The sequence below is a fragment of the Panthera pardus genome, unplaced genomic scaffold (genome assembly GCF_024362965.1).
Source record: "Panthera pardus isolate Hobbes unplaced genomic scaffold, ASM2436296v1 HiC_scaffold_10, whole genome shotgun sequence".
NCBI lineage: Eukaryota > Metazoa > Chordata > Mammalia > Carnivora > Felidae > Panthera > Panthera pardus.
In genome coordinates, this window is record NW_026526655.1 from 51,815,392 (window position 1) to 51,835,829 (window position 20,438).

The 20,438-nt window shown below is 37.1% G+C and overlaps 2 protein-coding genes across 3 annotated transcripts in view; one reads left to right on the forward strand and one right to left on the reverse strand.

Annotated features, from left to right (window-relative positions):
• ITPRID2 (ITPR interacting domain containing 2) overlaps positions 1-14,003 on the reverse strand; it is a 45,428-nt gene extending 31,425 nt beyond the window's left edge. Inside the window, exons 1-7 of one of the 2 annotated variants that reach the window (XM_019461185.2) lie at positions 13,906-14,003; positions 8,033-8,278; positions 7,629-7,674; positions 4,608-4,657; positions 3,694-3,750; positions 1,352-1,391; positions 1,164-1,262 (exon numbers count right to left, since the gene is read on the reverse strand). In XM_019461185.2, the coding sequence (XP_019316730.2) occupies positions 1,164-1,262; positions 1,352-1,391; positions 3,694-3,750; positions 4,608-4,657; positions 7,629-7,674; positions 8,033-8,243 (503 nt within the window). In that variant the 5' untranslated portion in view covers positions 8,244-8,278; positions 13,906-14,003. Of the gene's footprint in view, positions 1-1,163; positions 1,263-1,351; positions 1,392-3,693; positions 3,751-4,607; positions 4,658-7,628; positions 7,675-8,032; positions 8,353-13,905 lie in introns of those variants that run through there. The other variant, XM_019461191.2, reaches the window with a different exon arrangement.
• Positions 8,242-20,438, forward strand: part of LOC109269625 (uncharacterized) — a 114,915-nt gene continuing 102,718 nt past the window's right edge. Inside the window, exons 1-4 of the mRNA XM_053901820.1 lie at positions 8,242-8,270; positions 8,530-8,981; positions 12,191-12,261; positions 13,120-13,198. Of these exons, the coding sequence (XP_053757795.1) occupies positions 8,242-8,270; positions 8,530-8,981; positions 12,191-12,261; positions 13,120-13,198 (631 nt within the window). The remainder of the gene's footprint in view (positions 8,271-8,529; positions 8,982-12,190; positions 12,262-13,119; positions 13,199-20,438) is intronic.

Here is a 20,438-nt window from a genome sequence, read left to right on the forward strand (position 1 = left end):
AGAAACATCAAGATATAAAATAAGTTTATAGTCCACATCACATTATAAAAAAGAGCTTCTGCTCTTTACACCATTATTATTTATTTCTTCATACATTGTGTACTAAATGTGATATATTACTCTTAAAAAGAGTCCATTCTTTCAAACTGTTACTATTGGAAAAAAGAGCTAATCCCCAAGAAGACACTCAATAAGACTCCCTAAATGATTCCTCACCTTATATTTTTTGTCATTTTAAGAGAGTCCTAGCAAAGCAGCTAAAACAATTAGAGAACAGGTGAGGGAGAATAAGGAATAAACAGATGAAGGAAAAGATGGAAAGGGAAAATATACTGGGAAGTTGGTAGCACAGGACATCCTGCAGAACTCGAGCTTTTCTGCTCTCTTTGGCTGTCACTGAAGATGCAACACAGGTAACAAGCTGAACTCAGAAAAGTGAGGGAGGAGCTTACTTTCAAATTTTCTCTAACCACTTTCACTCAGGAAGTAGGAGGAGTAAGGTATGGAGAGAATGGGTTACTCAAAGGAAAATCTTGTTCTCATTCGATTGGGAATTAAACATTTCTTATCTCTTCTTCCTCATACTAGTGATAATCCACCTTCTGAGACTCACTGAGGAAAACAGGAATGTTAGAGATGAAGCTTGAACAGAAGAAAATTTCAATTTGTTTCACAGAAAATGCTCAGGTTCCAATACAATAAATTGGGTAACAATTTAAACTGGTTCCGTGGACACATGTACTTGCCTATTTCAATATATATTTTGAAGATCTTTGATTTAATATGTTGAAGATACATCTATGCTTAAATATCAAGCTTTAAATTAGAAAGGTTTATTCTGATTGTTATGTAAGAATAATTTAAGACCACGCCCTCCCCCAAAATGGGAGAATTCTGGAAGAAGTTATTCCACTATGGAGTTCCGATTTCAAGTTGTTGATAGGGCTCAAAATACTCATTATAACAAGAATTCCAGCAGCGTTATAAACACAACTGTTGCTTTTTATTTAATCTTAATTTAAAAAAAAGAAAAAAGCAATGAATGAAACATTTTGTATTCTTTTGATTTCATACTATCAAGCCAAATCCAAGACTGAAAAAACAGTAAAGAGTAGATTGCCTATAACACAATGTAACTGTAGTATAATTTCAGAATAAGTCACCTTGAGACTGTGCCACTACTTTTCCCAGATCCAGTGGAATTCATACTTCTCCCTTTCTGATGAAACTGCAGTCTTCTCTCTTTGGCCAAGATATTATTGCTATAAACAAAATTAGACTATATGAGACCTTATTTTCAAAATGCTCTTCATTTTTGAAAAGGAAGAGAATAAACACCACAGCTACCTACCAGTTTTCAATTTGAGTATCCGTTTCATGGAGGTGGTTGGCTACATGTATAAAGAATAAATGCAGAGCATAATTGTTAGTAGGACAGTAACTACTGTGATATAATCATCAAGAAAGCATATTAGTCAAATATTACAGCTAAATGCCTAATATCCCAAACTCATGTCTTGGTTCATTAAATCTAGATCATTAAACGTAATATACAGATCAATATGAAGAGAATCAGTAGCATCTAGATGGTGTTTTTGTTTGTTAGCAATGTAAAATTAACTACTTCCTTCATTGAATGTTTAAAATAAAAGCTATACAGATAACCAATTAAATTTCTATGTTTAACAATTAAAAATAAATGGTAAGAAGATATACAGCATCTGTAGTAAATGTGTTTCTAATTATTAAATTTAAAAGCTATTACTAAAGACCTTTCAAGAGCAAAAACATGACTTAACATTATTTAAGTGTGGCAACAGTATATATAAGTTTCTAAGGTGCTTTTTCAAAGACTGAAAATTCATCCCAGTTACAACCAATTTTTCATGCACGTATTTTGAAAATTTCTACTCGTTTCAAAGTAAATTTTCTTTAAAAAATTGTTTTTAAACTTTATCCTAGATTTACAAGTCTTAAACAGGTAAGTATTGTTAAGTGTAGAGTCAGTTAAATTTACTGCACTGAACTTTTATAGGCAAATATAAAGAAGGAAAATAATTATAAACATATCTATTTCAGCACACCAGATTTTTTCTCACTTCTGATTTACAAAGTCATGGCAATTTGTTAGTTTGTTTGTACATCCACTCAGAAAGATGCCTAACACGTAATATTCAATAAATATTTACTGAATGAATGTAAATAATCTTGAAATAATTTTCAGTAAAACAACATAATAGTTCCATTCTTCTCTGAAACTTCCTTTTAGGTTCTGGTTTCCAGAAAAATCATTCAATATGGATGAACAAGCAGACGGAGGCAGTTTTTAGGGCAGTGAAAATACATTTATGATATGATAATGATAGATACATGGTATCATACATTTGTCCAAACCTACAGAATGTACACATGCAAGAGTGAAACCTAATGTAAACTGTGAACTTTGGGTAATTATGATGCCTCATTATGGGTTCATCAGTTGTAACAAAAGTACCACTCTGGTAGGGGGCGTTGATTATTGGGAGGGCTATGCATATATGGAGGCAGGAAGTACAGGGATAATCTCTATACCTTCCTCTAAATTTTTCTGTAAACCTAAACCTGCTTTAAAAAAAAAAAAAAAGTCTTAAAAAAATTCCATATTGTGAAATTAAGGCAGATATCAAAATTGCTATTTACTGTAACATTGAAATGCATTTTCAGTAAGGGGTTGGCAACATGCTCAACTGTACTAATTAGGAAGCAGTAAGTCTAAGCTCTTTACAGAGTTTATTCCTTGAAAGCACATTAACTTCAATAATAAAAACTAACATATTCACATATTCTAGAGTCTTAAATGTTAGAAGTAATATACATACAGATTGATTTAAAATAGCAAAAGATCAAGGTTATTACATTCAGTGGATAAATTCACCATTCATCAACTTATAATCTAAAAAGATTTAATAAAATCCTTAATTTCTTTTTGATAAAAAAGTACACATTAATAACCCAGCTGTACAACTACCAATAATCTTCAAATACCTGTAAAACAATAAAAATGTTTAATTCTACATTGTGGAAAATTTCACTATAAATCCACTGGAAAAGATGATACAATCTGTGAAAATTTAAACATGGTACGACACGCTTTTAAAATGTTAATGCAGTCTGGAATAGACATCAGCATAATGTTTTCTAATTAAATTCTAATAACTCTAATTTTGTTTTTGTTCTTCAGTGTTCTAACAATCTGGAAAGAGAGTGGGGGGGGGGGGGGGGGGAAGATGGGAGACACTTGAATGCAAGGAGATAGACAAGCCACAGCTGTAAGTCTGACATAAGGCTACCTCACACTAAAAATAAGCTTCAATTTAGTCTTCTCATGTATAAATATTTAAGTTTCCTTCCTTCTGCGGGACAATTCTTCCCTCAGTTCTATGACCATTGTTTGCCCCCAAACAGTTCCTTTAAGCAATTAAGTCCAAGGAAGACAAGGACATTCCACAACGATTTTTAGAGCCATTCCTACAGGTATCCTACAAGCTCTGACTAGATTATTAACATGTCAAAGGTTCTGTAAAATGTGTCTCAGCCATTTTCAAGACCTTTAACTTTGGCTGAGGACTGTAAACCTGAAAGCACTCAACCTTTTTTTTTTTTTTTTTTCATTTTAAACCTGTATGAAAATGCAGTTCTTCCAAAAAAACTTACCTTCAGCTCCCAATGACAAATCATCTTCAAAACTGCCTCCATTTCTCACAAGCACACCTGAAAGAAACGTAAGATGCATTCTAGTGTTCTGTTCTTTTGGACTCACATATAAAATCGTAGTTTTAGCTAAAATTGACCAAACAAAATGTAAGCTACAATAAGGTATTTCAAACCTGAATATACTCATACATTATTCTGATTATATAATTTCAAAAAGCAAGTATAAGCTTTACTTTATCGCAAAGAAACCATGATCTGCATCAAGGTAAAATTGTTATAAGCCCTGATAGAAGTTATTCTATACTCACTATGTCTTTGAAGATACTCATTTAGCTAACATCGTATCCAAGAGTTTCAAGGAAAATCAGATCCCGGAGCAATCACTCCTTTTACCTCCCTTAATAGTCAGAAGCTCAAGCTAGATTTTTCTAATACTATAAGTGTTTTTTTTTTGTTTGTTTTTTTTTTTATATGCCTTGCCACTACCTGTACATTCTTGTTGTACTTTGAACTTTAGAACTGTGTCTCACACAGGTGGTAAAATTTCAGGTGTGGCAATTTCGGTTAATGTAATGTAAGCAAAGAAATGCTGTACTAAAGCTGACCCAGTTCACTCAATATTTTCCTTAAGTTTACATATTCTATTTCTGTATTTAATTAGTTTTCATAATATCTAACTGGATAATAAAAATATGAGTTTCACACTGTGTAAAGGTTTAGTGATTTTCTTAAACTATCCACTGTTTTACGGTTCATGACAAGGTTTCTTTCTTTTGGCTTTTCTCTCAGAATGGTATAGCTTATAAAATGAACATCACTTTTATAATTTACATATGTATACTTTCACTCAAAGCAGTGAAATAAAGTAGGACCTTCACATAAAGAACAGATTTAGAAAGGCAACTTTCTCTTACCCTTGAGTGTATTACTGCTTTGCTCATCCAGTGAGGCTCCCAAAGGGGTACTGAAACCACATAAACATATAAACCTCAGTCTTGAAAAGCTGTCTGGAGAGTTGTCACTGCACAACTTTACACTTAAAAGGTCATAGCCAGCAAGCTTCTAATCACATTTAACTCTCCTCCCCAAACACAAAAGGAATGCAAGAGTATTACATAAGTAATATCCTCCTAACTAAGCAAATACCTATCCTCAAGTCAGTTCACCAGGAATGATTTAATCACACATCTGATCTGCCAGCAATTAAGAACAAGAATTATAATTACAAATGATATGAATTAGCATTTTCTTTACAAAAACAGAAAAAGAGAATGTCAACATGCATTAAAAAAATGTCTGCTCCCCTCAATCCCTTCCCTAGAAACAGGAAACAGAATTAAAAGAAAACAAATCTTTATCTAAATAAAATGTAAAAGTCAGGGTTTAGTGAGAAGTAAGGTTCAACAGTTTTTTAAACCTCATCTGTTAAATCTATCACCAGCATTTTAGAGCATCAATTAGTGCCTCCCTTAACCCCAACTACTATCTTTTTTGGTCTAACGGAGAAACTTGAGATTATTTTTTTCTGCTTTGAAACTGTAAAATACATATATCTTCATTCAACTCTGTAAACTAAAAAGCTGGCTTGAGAATCAACCTTAAGAACCAGCCATTGCTAAAATTCCTACACATTCTTCCCGTTCAAATGCAGATAACTTAGAAATCTTTTTTCAATGTGAAAATGTTTTTCGCTTCTGTCTAAAAACTGAATTATATTAAGAAATGTTTTATTTTGAACGTTCTGTTTTGATATAAACCTTTCATCAGTAACAATTTATATCTCTTACAAATTCACATCAGTCATGGAATCAATCATAAAAATATCAGTCTAAAAAAATTTATTATTGAAATGGCAATTTAATGTTAAAACTTTCTGCAAGCAAATACACAGGCAATGGTAGTTCTTCGAAAATTAGTGCTTTTGAAATGTTAACGAATCACAACTACCATGAAAACAATAAAAAACTGAGCCAAGTTTTTACATATATTTTAATGAAACTTGAATTTATGCCTCTATAAAGTCCTTCTTTCTTGATGGCTACTTTCTTAGGATAAAACACTATTACTCCTGCAGATGTCTCTGCTGGTCTATGCACTAACAGAAAATGGCAAATAAAGAGACTGTAACTGCCATTCTCCTTCAGAAACAAGTCTCTCACTCTTATAACTGCTTTCTTCTAAATTCGTTCAAAAACTATCCTTTCTTAGATGTTAATCCAAGCAATTATTTCCACTTAGCAAAAAAAAAAAAAAAAAAAAAAAAGATTATCAAAGACCCCTACATCCTTTAAGGAACAACAAATGGAATCTTTATTCAGAATATGGACAGCAATACAAAAATAAATAAATAAATAAGAATGTATCCAGGGGAAAAAGCTAGCTTTAGATCATTTGTAAACACTGTATACAAAGTAGGTAAATGCCCAACTTTGAAAAACCTGTTAGAGAAAAAAACCCTAGAGTTGCATATGTCCTAGCAGTCAAATCTGCAATAATACAGCTAGCATTACAAGACTATTTGTTCCAGCTTTCCCAGGTACAAATGAATGTCCCTTTTGTACAGAATAGATGCAACTGTAGGGAACAAGAAGGAAACCTATGCAGGAAACCTAAAAGGGAAGGAGCAGCAGACCAAAGAATCTGCCTACATAAGACCAGCAACAAAACTTGAAATTTTCGGAGATGGTATGTCTGATGAGTAACATTTGCCTACCGCATTTACCTTACAAGATAAACTTACTTATTTACTGTCTACTTGATGTGATCTTTTATATAATCTTAATTCCTATACATCATAAAATAATGTGATTTTTCACTTGCCATTAAACTTTCTTTTTTCCTTTTTCGGTGTATCTTTAGAAAGACAGACCATATATTTCACCGTATCTCAAAGAGTCAATGATCCTCCTAAATAAGAGTATTTATTCACCATTACTCAAAAATCCAGGTAATTCATTAAAACAGGATATCAACAGAGTAGTGGCCAATATTTTATCTGTGCTTAGGGAAGAAAAATAAACTGGCATATATGAAAATCACTTCTCCTTCCCCCCCCAAAACACTTCCCTACCTCTGGTATACTTGAACAAAAGATTAAGAAAAGCCCAAAATGAGATGGCAGAAATATGTGCAGAAGCAAACAACTTAACCAAAGTTAAAAAGCAACATTCTTCATATGATATTCTACAAGTAGAAAATAAATAGAAAAAAATTAAAGTAGATAACAAGCTTTTTTACTGTAGTAAGATTTACTTGCAAAATGATCTATCTCCCCTTGTACTTTATCAACCAGATTGGTACCAGTTGCCCAAGTATGCAATTAAACAGATTTATGCCGTTTGAATGCCTTCAAAGCTCTCTATGTCCCTTCAGTGCATTCCAGTGCCGTCTGACAAATGCGTGCCCAAGGAGTAAACTACAAGAAAACAAGTTAGCTGGTTTTATAGCTATCCAAATAGAATTAAGGCACAGAAATAAAATTAAGGCCAGTTAAGTTGTTAAGTAAATTAAATTCATCTAAAACACATTTGAAAGGGAAATCATTTCATGCCAGATATACAGATGTCAAAACAAAAGCAAAGTAAAATACCGTGTGAAATGTGAAAATCCTTTCGAATAAAAACAAGGCAAGCATATAACGAGGCATGGCATGATTATTCGTTTTAGGTCTCTGCTCTCCGATGCTAACATCACGCAAGGGGGGCTGAAGTCCTAACAACTGTAAAGTCAACACGGTCACCAAATAATCAGCGGTCACAGTACTTCCATTTCTAATCTTTCAAAGGAGGAAGCTATCCGCCGGCTCACTTTCCGGTTTATAGCTCACACCGCCATGGGACCCACAGGGACTGCGGCCCGGGTGACTCTGCTCCACTCGGGAGGGCCATCTCCGTGGATCTCCCTCTGGGACGCGAGAGGCGAAAGCGAGGACTCACCGGCAGTCCTTGAGCCATATCGCGATCTTCTCGTTGGGCACGTTTCCTGCGGGGCAGAGTGAGGGGACAGCGTGGTTACCGACCCCTGGGGGACTCCGACGTCGGGGTCAACCTGGACGCTCCCATGTAGGAAAATCTACTGGGGGTAACATGTAGCCTAAGCAACACGTCCCAGTGTCCATCTAAAGGAAAACGAGATGGCACCGGGGTGTCTATGCTGACTCTGGAGACGCCTTGTCAAGGGCGCGCATTTAAAGGTCCCAAGTGTCCCCTCTCCCCCGGCCTGCCCGCAGGATCTGCCAGAACTTAGAGCAGTTGCCCAGAGCGCACGAGACTTTCCCCCGCCCGCCAGCCTGCACTTCCCCGAGTCCCCCGCCCGCCGCGGCACGGCCGGGCGCACAGACCTCTCCCCGGGGCCGCCGGCAGCTTCGCGCCCGGGAGGTCCTCCTCGTCGTCCTCGTCCTCGTCCTGCGTCGTCGCTTCTGTGGACAGGTCCTCCGTTTCCGACGCCTGCCAGGAGCCGCGGCACTTGGCCCAGGCCTTCCTCCTGCGACTCGCCACTTGCCACTCCAGTTCCTCCTCCGCCTCCGCCGACGCCACCAGGGGCCGGTCCATGGCCGCACCGGGAGCTCCGCTGCCCTAGTCGGAGCCTGCTTGAGACACGGTGGCGGCGGGACCCCCGCCCCTGCTGTCAGCGCCCAGCCGGGCTGGGGGGGCCCCCGGGAAGCGGCAGCGGGCGCGGGAGGGGGCGGAGGAGGAGAAGAAGGAGAAGAAGGAGGAGGAGGAGGAGGAGGAGGAGGAGGAGGAGGGGACGGGAGGGAGGGAGGGAAGGAAGGGGAGGGAGGGGGCAGAGGGCCGGCGCTTCACATGAAGCCGGCCCGGCGCGGCGCGGGAGCGCTAGTGGCCCGAGCGAGCGCGGCAGAGAACGAGCGCCGGCCGGCCCCCTGGCCCCGCTCCCCGCCTCCCGTCCTCCGCCTCCCGCCCTCCGCCTCCCGCCTCCGCCCGACGCGCCGGAGGCCCGGCCGGCCGCGGCGTGTCTGCGCGCCCCTCCCTCGGCGGCGTCCCACGCCCCCTTCCGGCCGGGGGCGCGCGGGGCGGAGCGCGGGGCGGCGGCGCGGACTAGGGCGTTGGGTTCCCCTGAGGTGGCCCGCGGAGTGGGCGAGATTTGTTTGCTTGTTTGTTTGGTAGCAATCTTTGTTTCCTGTCAACTTCTCTCACAGCAAAAATGTGGAAAGGCCAACTGCCCATCTTCACCGCGTCAAAACAAATGTCTGGTTGGGCTCGCCGAGTTACTATTGTTGGCGAAGTCCAAGGAATTGAGGATGAAGATGAAAGAAAAGAGCCTCCTAATTGGTATTTGTCAAAATGTCAAACCTGGAAAAGACCAAACTTCGTGAAGTGCTACTTTCCTGCCTTAAGAAAGTTATTTATCGTGGTTATGTATGAAAACGAATTGAGAAAGAACGTTTAATCTGGAGATTCCACATTGACGTTGGACGTGGAGAGATGAAAAGATAGAGGTTGATGTCAAGATTCAGAACTATTTTAAAAATGCATTTGGGCATTCTCCCCCTTTTAAAATCTCATTAGCATAAAGACTATAAAATCCTGTTGAAATCACACACAAACTTCTGATGGTTTATCAATACCTACAAAATCCTATCCAAAACCCAGACTAACTTTCCAGAACCACCATTATATTCTGGGTCTAGGTAGAGGTACTGTGAAAATACAAGGGGAGCTAGAACAGTGATACTAGAATCTCATCGGCTTGAAATTTCATTGTTATTCTTTCCTTGAATCTTAAAGACTTTTCAGCCTTCAAGAGTCCTGTAGCAAAATGCAGCTAACAGTTTAATTGCCCTTCAGAATAGGCTAGGGCCTAGCTGCCTGTAGGAAAGGTAAGCAAGAGAGAGAGAGGGAAGTAGCTGGAGAAGAGACACTGAAAGGGGTGGTCAAAAGCCACACAGAACAAAATATACTGTCTTTACAGTTCCATGCAGGGCCCTAACAGACCCCACCCTACTCATCTGGGGCTGCCAGCTTCAACTCCATTATCTCCACATGCTGTTTGCTGACTCTATGTCCTTGCCTCTCGATTTACTCCTGTTCTTTTCTCTCCAATACCTTTATGAACTTCAAGATCCACCTGAGCCAGAACTTTTCTTCAACCGTATCTTTCCACCACTTCTGGTCACATCTCTCCCATGATGCCCTGATTCACAACTGAATGTCTGGATCACTTATTTTAAGACTGAATTGTGCAGTAAATAATATGACTGGCCTTTGAGGGTATGTTTGACTTCCCAGCCACATTGGAGTGTAAACCGTGAGAGATTAAAGAACATTCTGTATTCCTCTTGTACTCCTTACACTTTTAGTACAGAGGACGGATGACTTTTCTTGAGGTAAATTTTTCTGTTCTTTATGTTCTTCACCATGGACAGACAAATGGATAAAGTATTTGCTTTACATTGTTTCTCTAAGGCCTATTTTTTATTCAGTTTTGTTGTTTAATACTTTTAAACAACAAAGAACTTTTGAGAAAGGCAATAGTGAAGTATATTTTATATTTAAAAACCAGGGGCACCTGGGTGGCTCAGTCGGTTAAGTTTCGGTCTCTTGATTTTGACTCCGGTCATCTCGCAGTTGATGAGTTCCGGGAGCCGAGCCCCACATTGGGATTCTCTCTCTGTCTCTGTCTCTCTGTTTCTGTCTCTCTCTCTCTCTCTGCCCCTCAAATACATAAACATTTAAAAACATAAAAATAAAAGCCAACCACCAGAATCAAGCTATAAAGAAAGGAGGGGGAAATGCCAGCAGGTAGCATTGGAATAGAATACAGAAATTGCTTAAAATCTAATAGCGCAATTGTATGTTTTCTTCTACATGATCATTTTTAATGTAATATGTTGAGGGTACAGAAGTAGTAGGGAAGGAAATCCTTGAAACAGCAAGCTGTTTTGAACTGTGAAGGGTTTTAATTGTATTCTCAACTTTGAGATATTAAAAAATGCCCAAGGTGTTTCCTTTATTCAGTGAGGAATGCCATGTTACACACGAGGAGAATCTATTTGATTCTTCAAAGATTTTTTTCCCAACAAGTACTATATTGTTGACCAACTGCATATCCCCATTACAGAACCTCTCCATAAGGAGTCATGTCTGATTCACTGATACTTGCAAGGTAGAGAAATAAACAAATTTAAGTTAGATGTGGATAATTCCATCCAGCAAGTTGTAGTGGAAACAGTAGGGTCTTGAGTGTCAGACTGAAGTTTGAAATCTGTTTCTTTATCTTTCTAGTTTTATGGCCTAAGGCAAAACAGATAATATCTTTGGCCATCACATTCCTCATCTGTGAAATAGCAATCATGATAACTGCCTTCCCAAACTGATGTGAGCATCACATGGAATCACATGGAAGTAGGCGCTCAGGATAGCTGCTGGGATTGTTATATTGCAGAGGCAAAAATCAATGTTATAATAGAAGGATTATTCTTATACCGTTAAGTGACATCTGTCCTCATGTGTATGCAGATGAATTTTAAAAATCGCATAAATTCAGGCTAGGACAGAAAACCTATTCTGGTTAGACACTTTTAAATGGAAAAGCTTATCTCTAGAAATGAAACATCATGCTCAGTTTAATTACTTTAGTTATTTTTTACTCTTCCAGACCTTAACACATGCCTCAAAATTACTAAGTAAGATTTACTATTGAGTAAGTTAAAGCATGTTGTTCTAGTTATTGTTTGTTCAAGAATATTTATGTAATCAAAATTTTATTTTATGCCTCAAAATCTTGATACAGACTCTGATCAGAAAGTGGTAGCATTGCAGTTTACCAAATTTTCACCCCTTATTAAGACAAAAGGAAGTTGGGAGGTGTAAGCTAAGTAGAACTGCAGGTTAAATAAACAAAGCAGCATTATATATTTCAAAGGAGTGCATGGAGAACAGAATTCTGTATGAAATAAGTTTAGAAAACACTGTATATTATATTCTCACCTCTCCCACCCAACCCAGTCACAATGAATGTAAGAGACTTGAGAAGTAAGTTCTCAAGGCTTATTAAGGAAAAAAAAAAACCTGTTTAACTTTGTTTAACCCAGTATTTCTAAAATTCATTTCAACATGAAATATTTTGGGCTCACTCAGTACAGCTACTAACATTTCCAGGGATACTTAGTGGAATAATTTACACTAAGGTAAAAGAGGATGAAAGGAAAATATTACTCAACAAATGAGTTCTTTGAAAATTTTCAAAGTATTATTTACAAACCATACAAATGAACTATGAGGAAAGGTGGTTAGTCTGATTTAAGATTGTTTTTTTTATATATATATTTGAGTCATTATTAATCATTACAGTATTTCTAGTTGTGTATATTTTAAAGTGATAAAATTCATTTATGTAGTCTATAACTTGAACCTATTATTCTTAGGGTTTTTCCACATTAGCAAAAATTGAGGGATTATTATACTAGTTCATTGTCCTCATAAGTAAGCATTAATATAGCGTAACAATCTGCTATTTTTATTTCCCTTATTTTCTCAAGTACACACCAGAGAGAGAAGCAGGTGTTTATACCACTGGAACTTTGCCTTGCAGATTATTTACAAAATCTTGGTAAGTTTACATACTTTCTGATTTTGTGCATGTTGAAGACTTGTCATTTTATCATCCATTTCACTGTCCTCAGATCACCATTTCTTTTTGCCACATACTGCTAAATTTACCCTCTCCATGGTAAAACCTTGTAGATAGCTTGTTTTCTTTTCAGTGGCTCAATTCTTTGGTGTTTCTGAGCAACAGGTAAAAATAGCTCATCTATTCTTCATTAACAATTGACTGAAGCAAGATTATATAACAGAATAAACTTTATTTGGTCTGTTTCATGAATTCATGAAAGTTTAGATCAGTTCTTTTTTTTTTCTTTTCAGTCCTGCCCTAAAATATTGTTTTTAAAGGTCCCTGACATTTTGAATCATAAAAGCTTTTCAAGAGGTACATCTATTGATGTTGAATAATCAGTGCCACTTGGTATTAAACATTTTTATGCAGTACACAAGAGGATGTCATTATTACACTTCCCAGTTTTAACACTGTCCTATTATGTGATCAATGTATTGATAGACATTTTCTTCCTATTTTAAGATTAATTTCTAGCTTGTGTTATATATATGATTATTTCCTATTTGAAGCCATTTAGCACTTTAAAAAGTTTCACAATGCATGTATTTGGAATTATATATTCACAGATAAATCTTCCTTTCACATTTTATGAGAATCAAAAGAAAGAGGTTGGTGGCTAGATGAACCGTATTTAATACTGATGTATCTTTAAGAACTTTAAATGGTACTGACCTCATAGACAACCATCTTTCACACACACACACAATGTATTTTTTAAAAATAATTCTGATGTGTGCCTGAACTGCACTGCCTCTCCCACCACATTTCCCTTCTCTAATCTCCTTTCTGCAGCTCCTTCATGCCCATCTCAGAACAAACACAATCTGCATTCAGAACAGGACCGTTTACAAGTTCAATGGAGTTATTTTGGGTGAGTCATTGAAAACACAGTACAAAACCTTTCCTCACTCACCAGAAATGCATTTTTAAAATAAAGCCAAAGTGAACAAGGCTTGGCAAGTTTGAGGGTGGACAAAATGGGGAGAGAGCAGGGTTTCTGCCAGACTCAGACAGGATTTTGCTAAACCATTTTTGTCTATTCCTTACATTCAACTCTACCAATTTCTCTTACCATCACTAACCAAAAAGTAGAAGATTGAGCAGGTAGGACATCAAAACAAGGATACTTCATATCAACCACCATTGTGATATAGAGCAGAACCGGCAGATCCCTCTATCTTGGCGTCAGTTTTAAGTCGCCCTTTTTGTCATTCTTCAATTCAGAAGCTATAAGATGTATCTACTGAATAATCTCTTTATTCTAATTAAATCAATTTTGACAAATTAATAATAATTGTAGGCAATTTTTAGAAAGTTGTATATAAATTCAGTGTATAGTCCTTTAAAATTGCTTTTAAAATAAGTGAAGTTCCATGAGAGTTAATTAAACAATGAAATGTTAAAGGAAATAGAGCTACAGAGACAGAAAATAATAAGCTAGTTCCTAAGAAACTTTTGAAATTTAATTCATGTAATGAAAGTCTATTCAACAGCTTGATACATTTTAGATATTTAACAATCAGGTATTCAAGATTTATGAATCAGTGTAGATTCTTTCTCTATCTATATATTACTCACCCTTTATCCTGCAGAGAACTTTCTAGCAGAAATACAAGTAACTATTCTTCCACAACTTGGTACAAATCAGTTGAGGCTCACATCTCATGAATGAGGAGAAACCTGGAATCAAAAAAAATTCTTAAACATATAATGATAATTCAAAATTCCTTTGCTATAAAATTTGATAGTCCATAAAAGCCACCTTTAACACAGATTGATCCAGCAAGTTACTCTGTGGTAATTGACACACCCCATAGGTAGCCCTACAGTTAGAATTGTTCACAAAGCGTCTATCTGCAAGCTGTGGGGACAAGCCAGGTTCTACCAGATGGAATTATGCAAATGTTCTCCTTGAACTCCCTGCAAAAATTATCGTTTTCCACAAGTCGGGTGACAGTTGTTGGTTAACAGAATGAAAACTCTGTGTTTGAAAGTTCATCTGGCCTGTGAAAGCACTAGGGTCATAATAAACAAACACATATTTCCTGCTGTAGTTTAAGAACATCGCCAAGAACTCTGCTTTCCCACATTTGGGGAATTTTTTCCTTTTATTTTATGGTGAGGCGATAGTTTTTAAATTAAAAGATAAGTACTTATACAGCCTTCAAAGCTTACCTTAACCATCTAAGAATGATTTTATCACATTTAGTTGCATTTAAATATAATCCACAAATGATCAAAAGTTAAAGTGACTACATATCTACTGATGGGGACCCAAAACTAAGAACTTCCCACAATCTTATTTCAAATCAAACAGAAACGTGAACCAAACCTCCATTAAAATTTCTTTGGAGCAGACAAGAAAGGTAGCGTATTTGGCCTGGATTATATTAGCACTAAATCAAACAGCTTAAAGTTATATTTATTAATAGACTGTTATTAAATAAAAGAACTACAGGGTAAAGGTCAACACACAGGTTGTTTTGGTTAATTTTTTAAAAATCCCCTGAGCCTGTATCTTTCCAATTTTTTTTTACTAGTCAGCCAAGTTGGCACCTTAAAACCTTTAAATACTGTAATTATAATAGTGCTGATATTCAATTTGGAGAAATGTTATTAAAAGAACAATTATTTCAGTGGACCCAAGGAAATAACAATGTGACAAATAGATACTTTTGATTGAGTACTTGCCTTGTGCCAGACACTCTACTTAGGGCTAGATTTACAGTGTCTCATTTAATACAACAACTATAAAAGCATTTGTATTTTTCTCACTTTATAGTTAGGGAAACTGAGCTTCAGAGAGATTAACACTTGCCCCAGGCTGTGTACTAGTAAGTGGCAGAGTGGAACCAGGATTTTCCCCTGCAAAGCCCATGCTCTCACCTAAGATATGTGACTGTCTCCTAGTACTCCAGGTCCACTGTTAAAGAAACATTAGTAATCACTTACTTTCCTCTGACTGAGGAGGTTCTTCACCTATAGAAGTGGGCAGAGGGGTCAGTATGACTCATAACTGGAAGGAATTCTACAGAGGCAGTTACCCTACAACAGCTCCCTCATTTTACAAAGGGAGAGAAAATGAGCTTGGAAACTTAAGAAGCCTGCCCAAGGTCAGCCATTTAGTTAGTGACAGAATTAATTAGGACAAGAATCCATATCTCAAAAGCCCTGCAAACATTGATAAAGGCAAAGGTAGAAAAACTGCTTTTATCTTATCAAATGTTCTGAAAAACTTGGAGAATATAAAAACAAAGATTTTAGTATGTAGGCTTCTTAAATTATCAGTAAATTTTTGAGTCCTTCTAGGATAACATCATATTCCCTGTTACATAAAAAAGCCCACGACTATAGCATCCCTGGGCCAGCCACATTCTTGTACTCAGAGAACTTTCTCAAGAGGAATCACACAGATGATCCAGAAGAATTTTTGCTTCTCAACCTAAAATCTGGCCTTCCAAGTAAGCTTTAATTGCCCAATAGGAGACCTGAAGTTTTTAAGATTTCACTTTTCACCTAAGAACTATTTAAAATTTATTTTGAAGAGAAACAATATTCAGAAAGATTATCTGAAGGGTAAAATTCAATCACTTCTGGGGCACCTGGGTGGCTCAGTAGTTGAACATCTGACTTCAGCTCAGGTCATGATCTCACGGTGAGTTCAAGCCCCACATTGGGCTGACTGCTGTCAGCAGGGAGCCTGCTTCAGATCCTCTGTTCCTCTCTTTCCACCTCTCCCCTATGTGCCTGCAGGCGCATGCTCTCTCTCTCTCTCTCTCTCAAACATAAATAAACATTAAAAAAATTCAACCACTACTGTGACTAATATATACTACATATGAGCATTTCAATATGTTAATATTTAGCCATGATTTAAAGCAGATCAGCAAAGAGCTGGGTGCTTTGATTATATCAAATGATTTCCAAAAAGTTGGTTTTCACAAAATCACTCTGATTTGTAAAATAGCATCTGCCTATATTGATTCTCAATATGAACAATGATGTGAAATGAGATGTGCTACTTCTAATAAGGAGTCTTCCCAGAACTTGTTAAGTACATCACCCTGCCTTCTCTTTACGAGAACCTCAGAAGAAGTCTTTTTATAATATTTGTTCCAAGATGAGTTGAAATTACGGGGACATTTTATTTTAATCTCATGGGCACTGGGACTTGGATAACTAACAAAGTTTCTGTTTTTAACATTGGTTAGTAGAGAATTGAGAGCCAAATGTGTGGCTCACTCATGGTAGATGAGTAGGTCATCATGGTATGCATCCTAAACCTTATTCATACCTCTAACTTGTCCCCACCTTTTTTCTTCTTTTACTTCCATTTTTTTTTCTCAAAATAATATTTTATAACTTTTATATTCCTTTTCTGCACCATGACAAGGAATAGCTAAATATGTAAGAATATTATGCAAAATTATGTTTACTATACAAATATGTATATCCATAGGGGGATGTTAGGAGTGAAACAAAGATGTTCCACTACCATTACAATATTATAGCTAACTTTTTTCCTTTATTTTCCAAACATTTTGAAATTGTATTTACAACTTAGGGAGGAAAACATTATTTGAACTTTGAAATGGTAAGTTTCAAATGGCTGGTAAGTGACAGCCAAATTTCAAAGGCCTCGGAGTGCTATTCTAAGACTATCTTCCTGCAATCTTAGAATAGAAGTTGAAAGCAACTTCCAGTTTTTAACTAAACTGCTTTATTGAAAGATAACTAGTAACTATATAGCAGAAAGAGTCATGGAAGTTGTTAGGCAAGGAAGCCAATTAGGAGGCTTATATGTATGGGGCCTGGGGACAGGGAGGTTAACAAAAATTCACGTTAGACTGAGGGAAATAGGGGATGCAATCAGATTTGACAAACTACGAAATGGGTGGGAAGGAAGAAACAGAATGATCTTCAAGGTTTGTTTTCCACTGCAGGTGCATGGATAGGTATTGGTGTCATTCAACCTAATAAAGAATTTAGGAGAATCGTGTATTTGGTACTAATTTGTTTAGAAGTGAGGAGAAAAAGAGGAAAGGAAATGAGTTCATTATAGGACATGTTAGATAGGAGGTACTTCCAAATCATACTGATGGAAATGTAACCCCAAGCATTCAGAAATACAGCACAGAACTGGAACTCTGGATGAAAGTTTGGTTAAAATATTGTAGGGTGTGTTGTGTGTGTATTGAATCCTTAATACTAGACAGCCTTCTTTCTATTTCCCAAGTAAACTATTTCAAACCTACCAAAGCAGTAGTCATCAGTGACTTCAAAAATGCCAAATCTGCTGGATCCTTTCAGCTCTCATTTTATAGTTATCCTTATAGTTTTTGCAGGATTGACTATTCCTCTCATTTATTTCTTGATCTTATATTTTCCTATTCTCCTACTTCTCAATCTCCTTTACTGGCTTTTATTCTTTTACCAGCTTTATTGTTGTGTTCTTGAGAATTCCCCTCTATTAAGTTTACACACTCTCCCTGACTGAGATGGAGAAGTCTAAGAGTGGAGGAGCTTAGGGAGAAATGAAAGTTTGTTGAATATATTGTTTGAAAAGCCTGTTAGACTTCCAAGAGAGTATGTTGAGTAGGCATTTAGATATATGAATATAGACTTCAAGGGAAAAATCTGGACTGGAATATAAATTTAAAAGTCGTCAGCATATAAATAGTATCCAAAGCTAAAAAACTAGTTGGGGCCACCAAGGGGGAATTGGTGAAGAATTGTTAGAAGAGATGTCCAAGGATAGTGCTTGGGGTACTTCACATTTTCAAGGCAAATAAAGGAGAAGAATCCAGCAAAGGAGGCTAAGAAAGATCATCTAGCACAACTAGTAAAGTAGAAAGAGAACTAAGAGAAGTGGTATCTTGAAGGCCACTGAAACAAAAAGGTTTTAAAGAAGAGGAAATGATTAAGTCTACCAACTTTCTGAGAAGTTGATTAAGATGAAAACTGAAAATCAATCCCTGGATTTTGCAGTACAGATGTTACTGCTGCCCTTGACAATAATTGTGGTGGAATGGCGGAGAGTGAAACCCTGATTGTAGTGCGACTATGTGGGGCTGATTCCTTTTAGAAGATGGAAACAGGAAATAGCAGGGGTAGTCAAACTAAAACAATTAATTGGTTGGTAAAGATAGAACAAAAGAGCAAGAAAGCCATTATATAAATATATGGTCATTCCAAATCATGATTACCTATGTCTGGACTTAGTTGGGGAAAGCCAAGTTCTAAAATTTTGACTCTTCTGAGTTTATTTCCACTTAATTTTATTATTAGACCTTCTTACAATTATTATCGTTTCTCAAGAATAGTCTTGAGAGATGTAAAGATAGAAACAGTAAATGTAGACATCTGATGAAGAAAAGGATGAAGATAGGAAATAGATAAAAGGAAATACAGAGTTGAAGAAGGATTTCTGGTTATTCTTTTGAGGAATAAAACATGTTTACTGGTTAAAAACAAAACAAGTAGACAGAAAGATTAGATATACACAGAAAAAGCTAGGTATTTGAAGGGATGTGATCTTGAGAAAGGGAGGAAAATTTATTTTAGAAGGTCATTTCTTTCTTTTAGATCGGAAAGAAATACAACGTACCAATGTAGTTAAATTTTCAGGGGAAGGTTATTTAAAGGAGTTAACGCCTAATGTCCTTTTTGTACTCGGAGAATTAGCCAGATCATCTGCTGAAGTAATGGATCATGAGCTGTTTGGAAAATTTAAAAGAGCAAAGGTTTGGGATAACTGTTATTAAAAATGGAAACAAGAGTATAGGGGAGAAATAAAATATTTATTTAACCATTATATATTTCTCTAACACCTTATAAATATCAGCTCATTTATTCATCATAATATGTCTATGAGATATAGTGGTTATGCTATTTTTCTAAGGGTACCTAGCTAGTAAGTAGAGGAGCCTAGAACTGAGTTTCCATGTTCTGGCTCCAGGGTCCATGCTCTTAACCACTTTACAATGCTGATTGATGGCAATGGCATGACTTTACTTATCAGGTTTAGGTACATAGGTCTTAAATTTCAAAAAACAAAATTTTAGACGCATCTGGAATAGGAGCTCAGAGGTTGTGTGTGATGGAAGTTGAGGGATTAGTTGATGAGATGAGCCACAGCAGGCAGGGTTAGTTGGAAGACATAGGGCAGGAGGGAAAGAAGCAAGGTTGTATAGGGGTTCAGAGACTTGAATCTTTGCTATATTCTTAAGGTTGAGGTTCCTTTGAAGTCAAATAATTAGATAGAAACAAGGAAAAGGGATCACTGAAAAGAGCAGGAACTCAAATGAAGACAGTAAGATTGTGAAGTGTAATTAAGGGGGGTAAAGAGTTGCTGGGAATGAGTAGGTAGCACTGGGGGATGGCCCTGGTAGTAGATCACTGAAGTCCAAAGAGGTTAAAGGCCTGTGCAGCAGGAGAGGTCAAGAAATGATGAGTCTAGGGTGTTGGGTGGGGCACATCTATAAATATTGAAGTCACTTATGAATCATTCAAGATGAGACAGGAAATGGGGTGGAGAAAACGGCTGCAGAAACCAGTGGATTGCAATGTGAGTGTGATGTGGGAATGAAAGATGGCATAAGTGAGACCAAACAGCCATAATGAACATACTCCAAGCGGCAGAGTCATATAGGCCAAACTTTCTTGTAGCCACCTGCCTCTGGAAGTGTGATAGGGAAGCCAAAAGTGCCATGTCACTAAGATGCCTAAACTGGCTGCATTCCTGAAGAGCTTTTTAAAGAGGTTGAACTGTTGAAATGATTAAGGACTTAAATTACCTCAGAGGTCCAACACATTAGTAAAGTAAATATTAACACAGCTTGGTTTATCTAGCCCACATAAAACCATTATCACTTAAGTACAAATATGGCCTCATGGATATTTTAAGTTTTCAAAGGTGGGAGAGTGGAAAGAGGAAGAGAACATAGGAAATTGAGATGTAATTTGGCCGTGCATAATGTGAACAACCAGCATAAAGGAGGAAGAAAGAACCAGCAACCGTGAACATGGAGAAGCTCCTATATGTGCCCTAGGAATAAAGTGGGAAGGGGAAATGTGCAAATGAGCCATATTTTTCCCTTGGTTCAGGATAC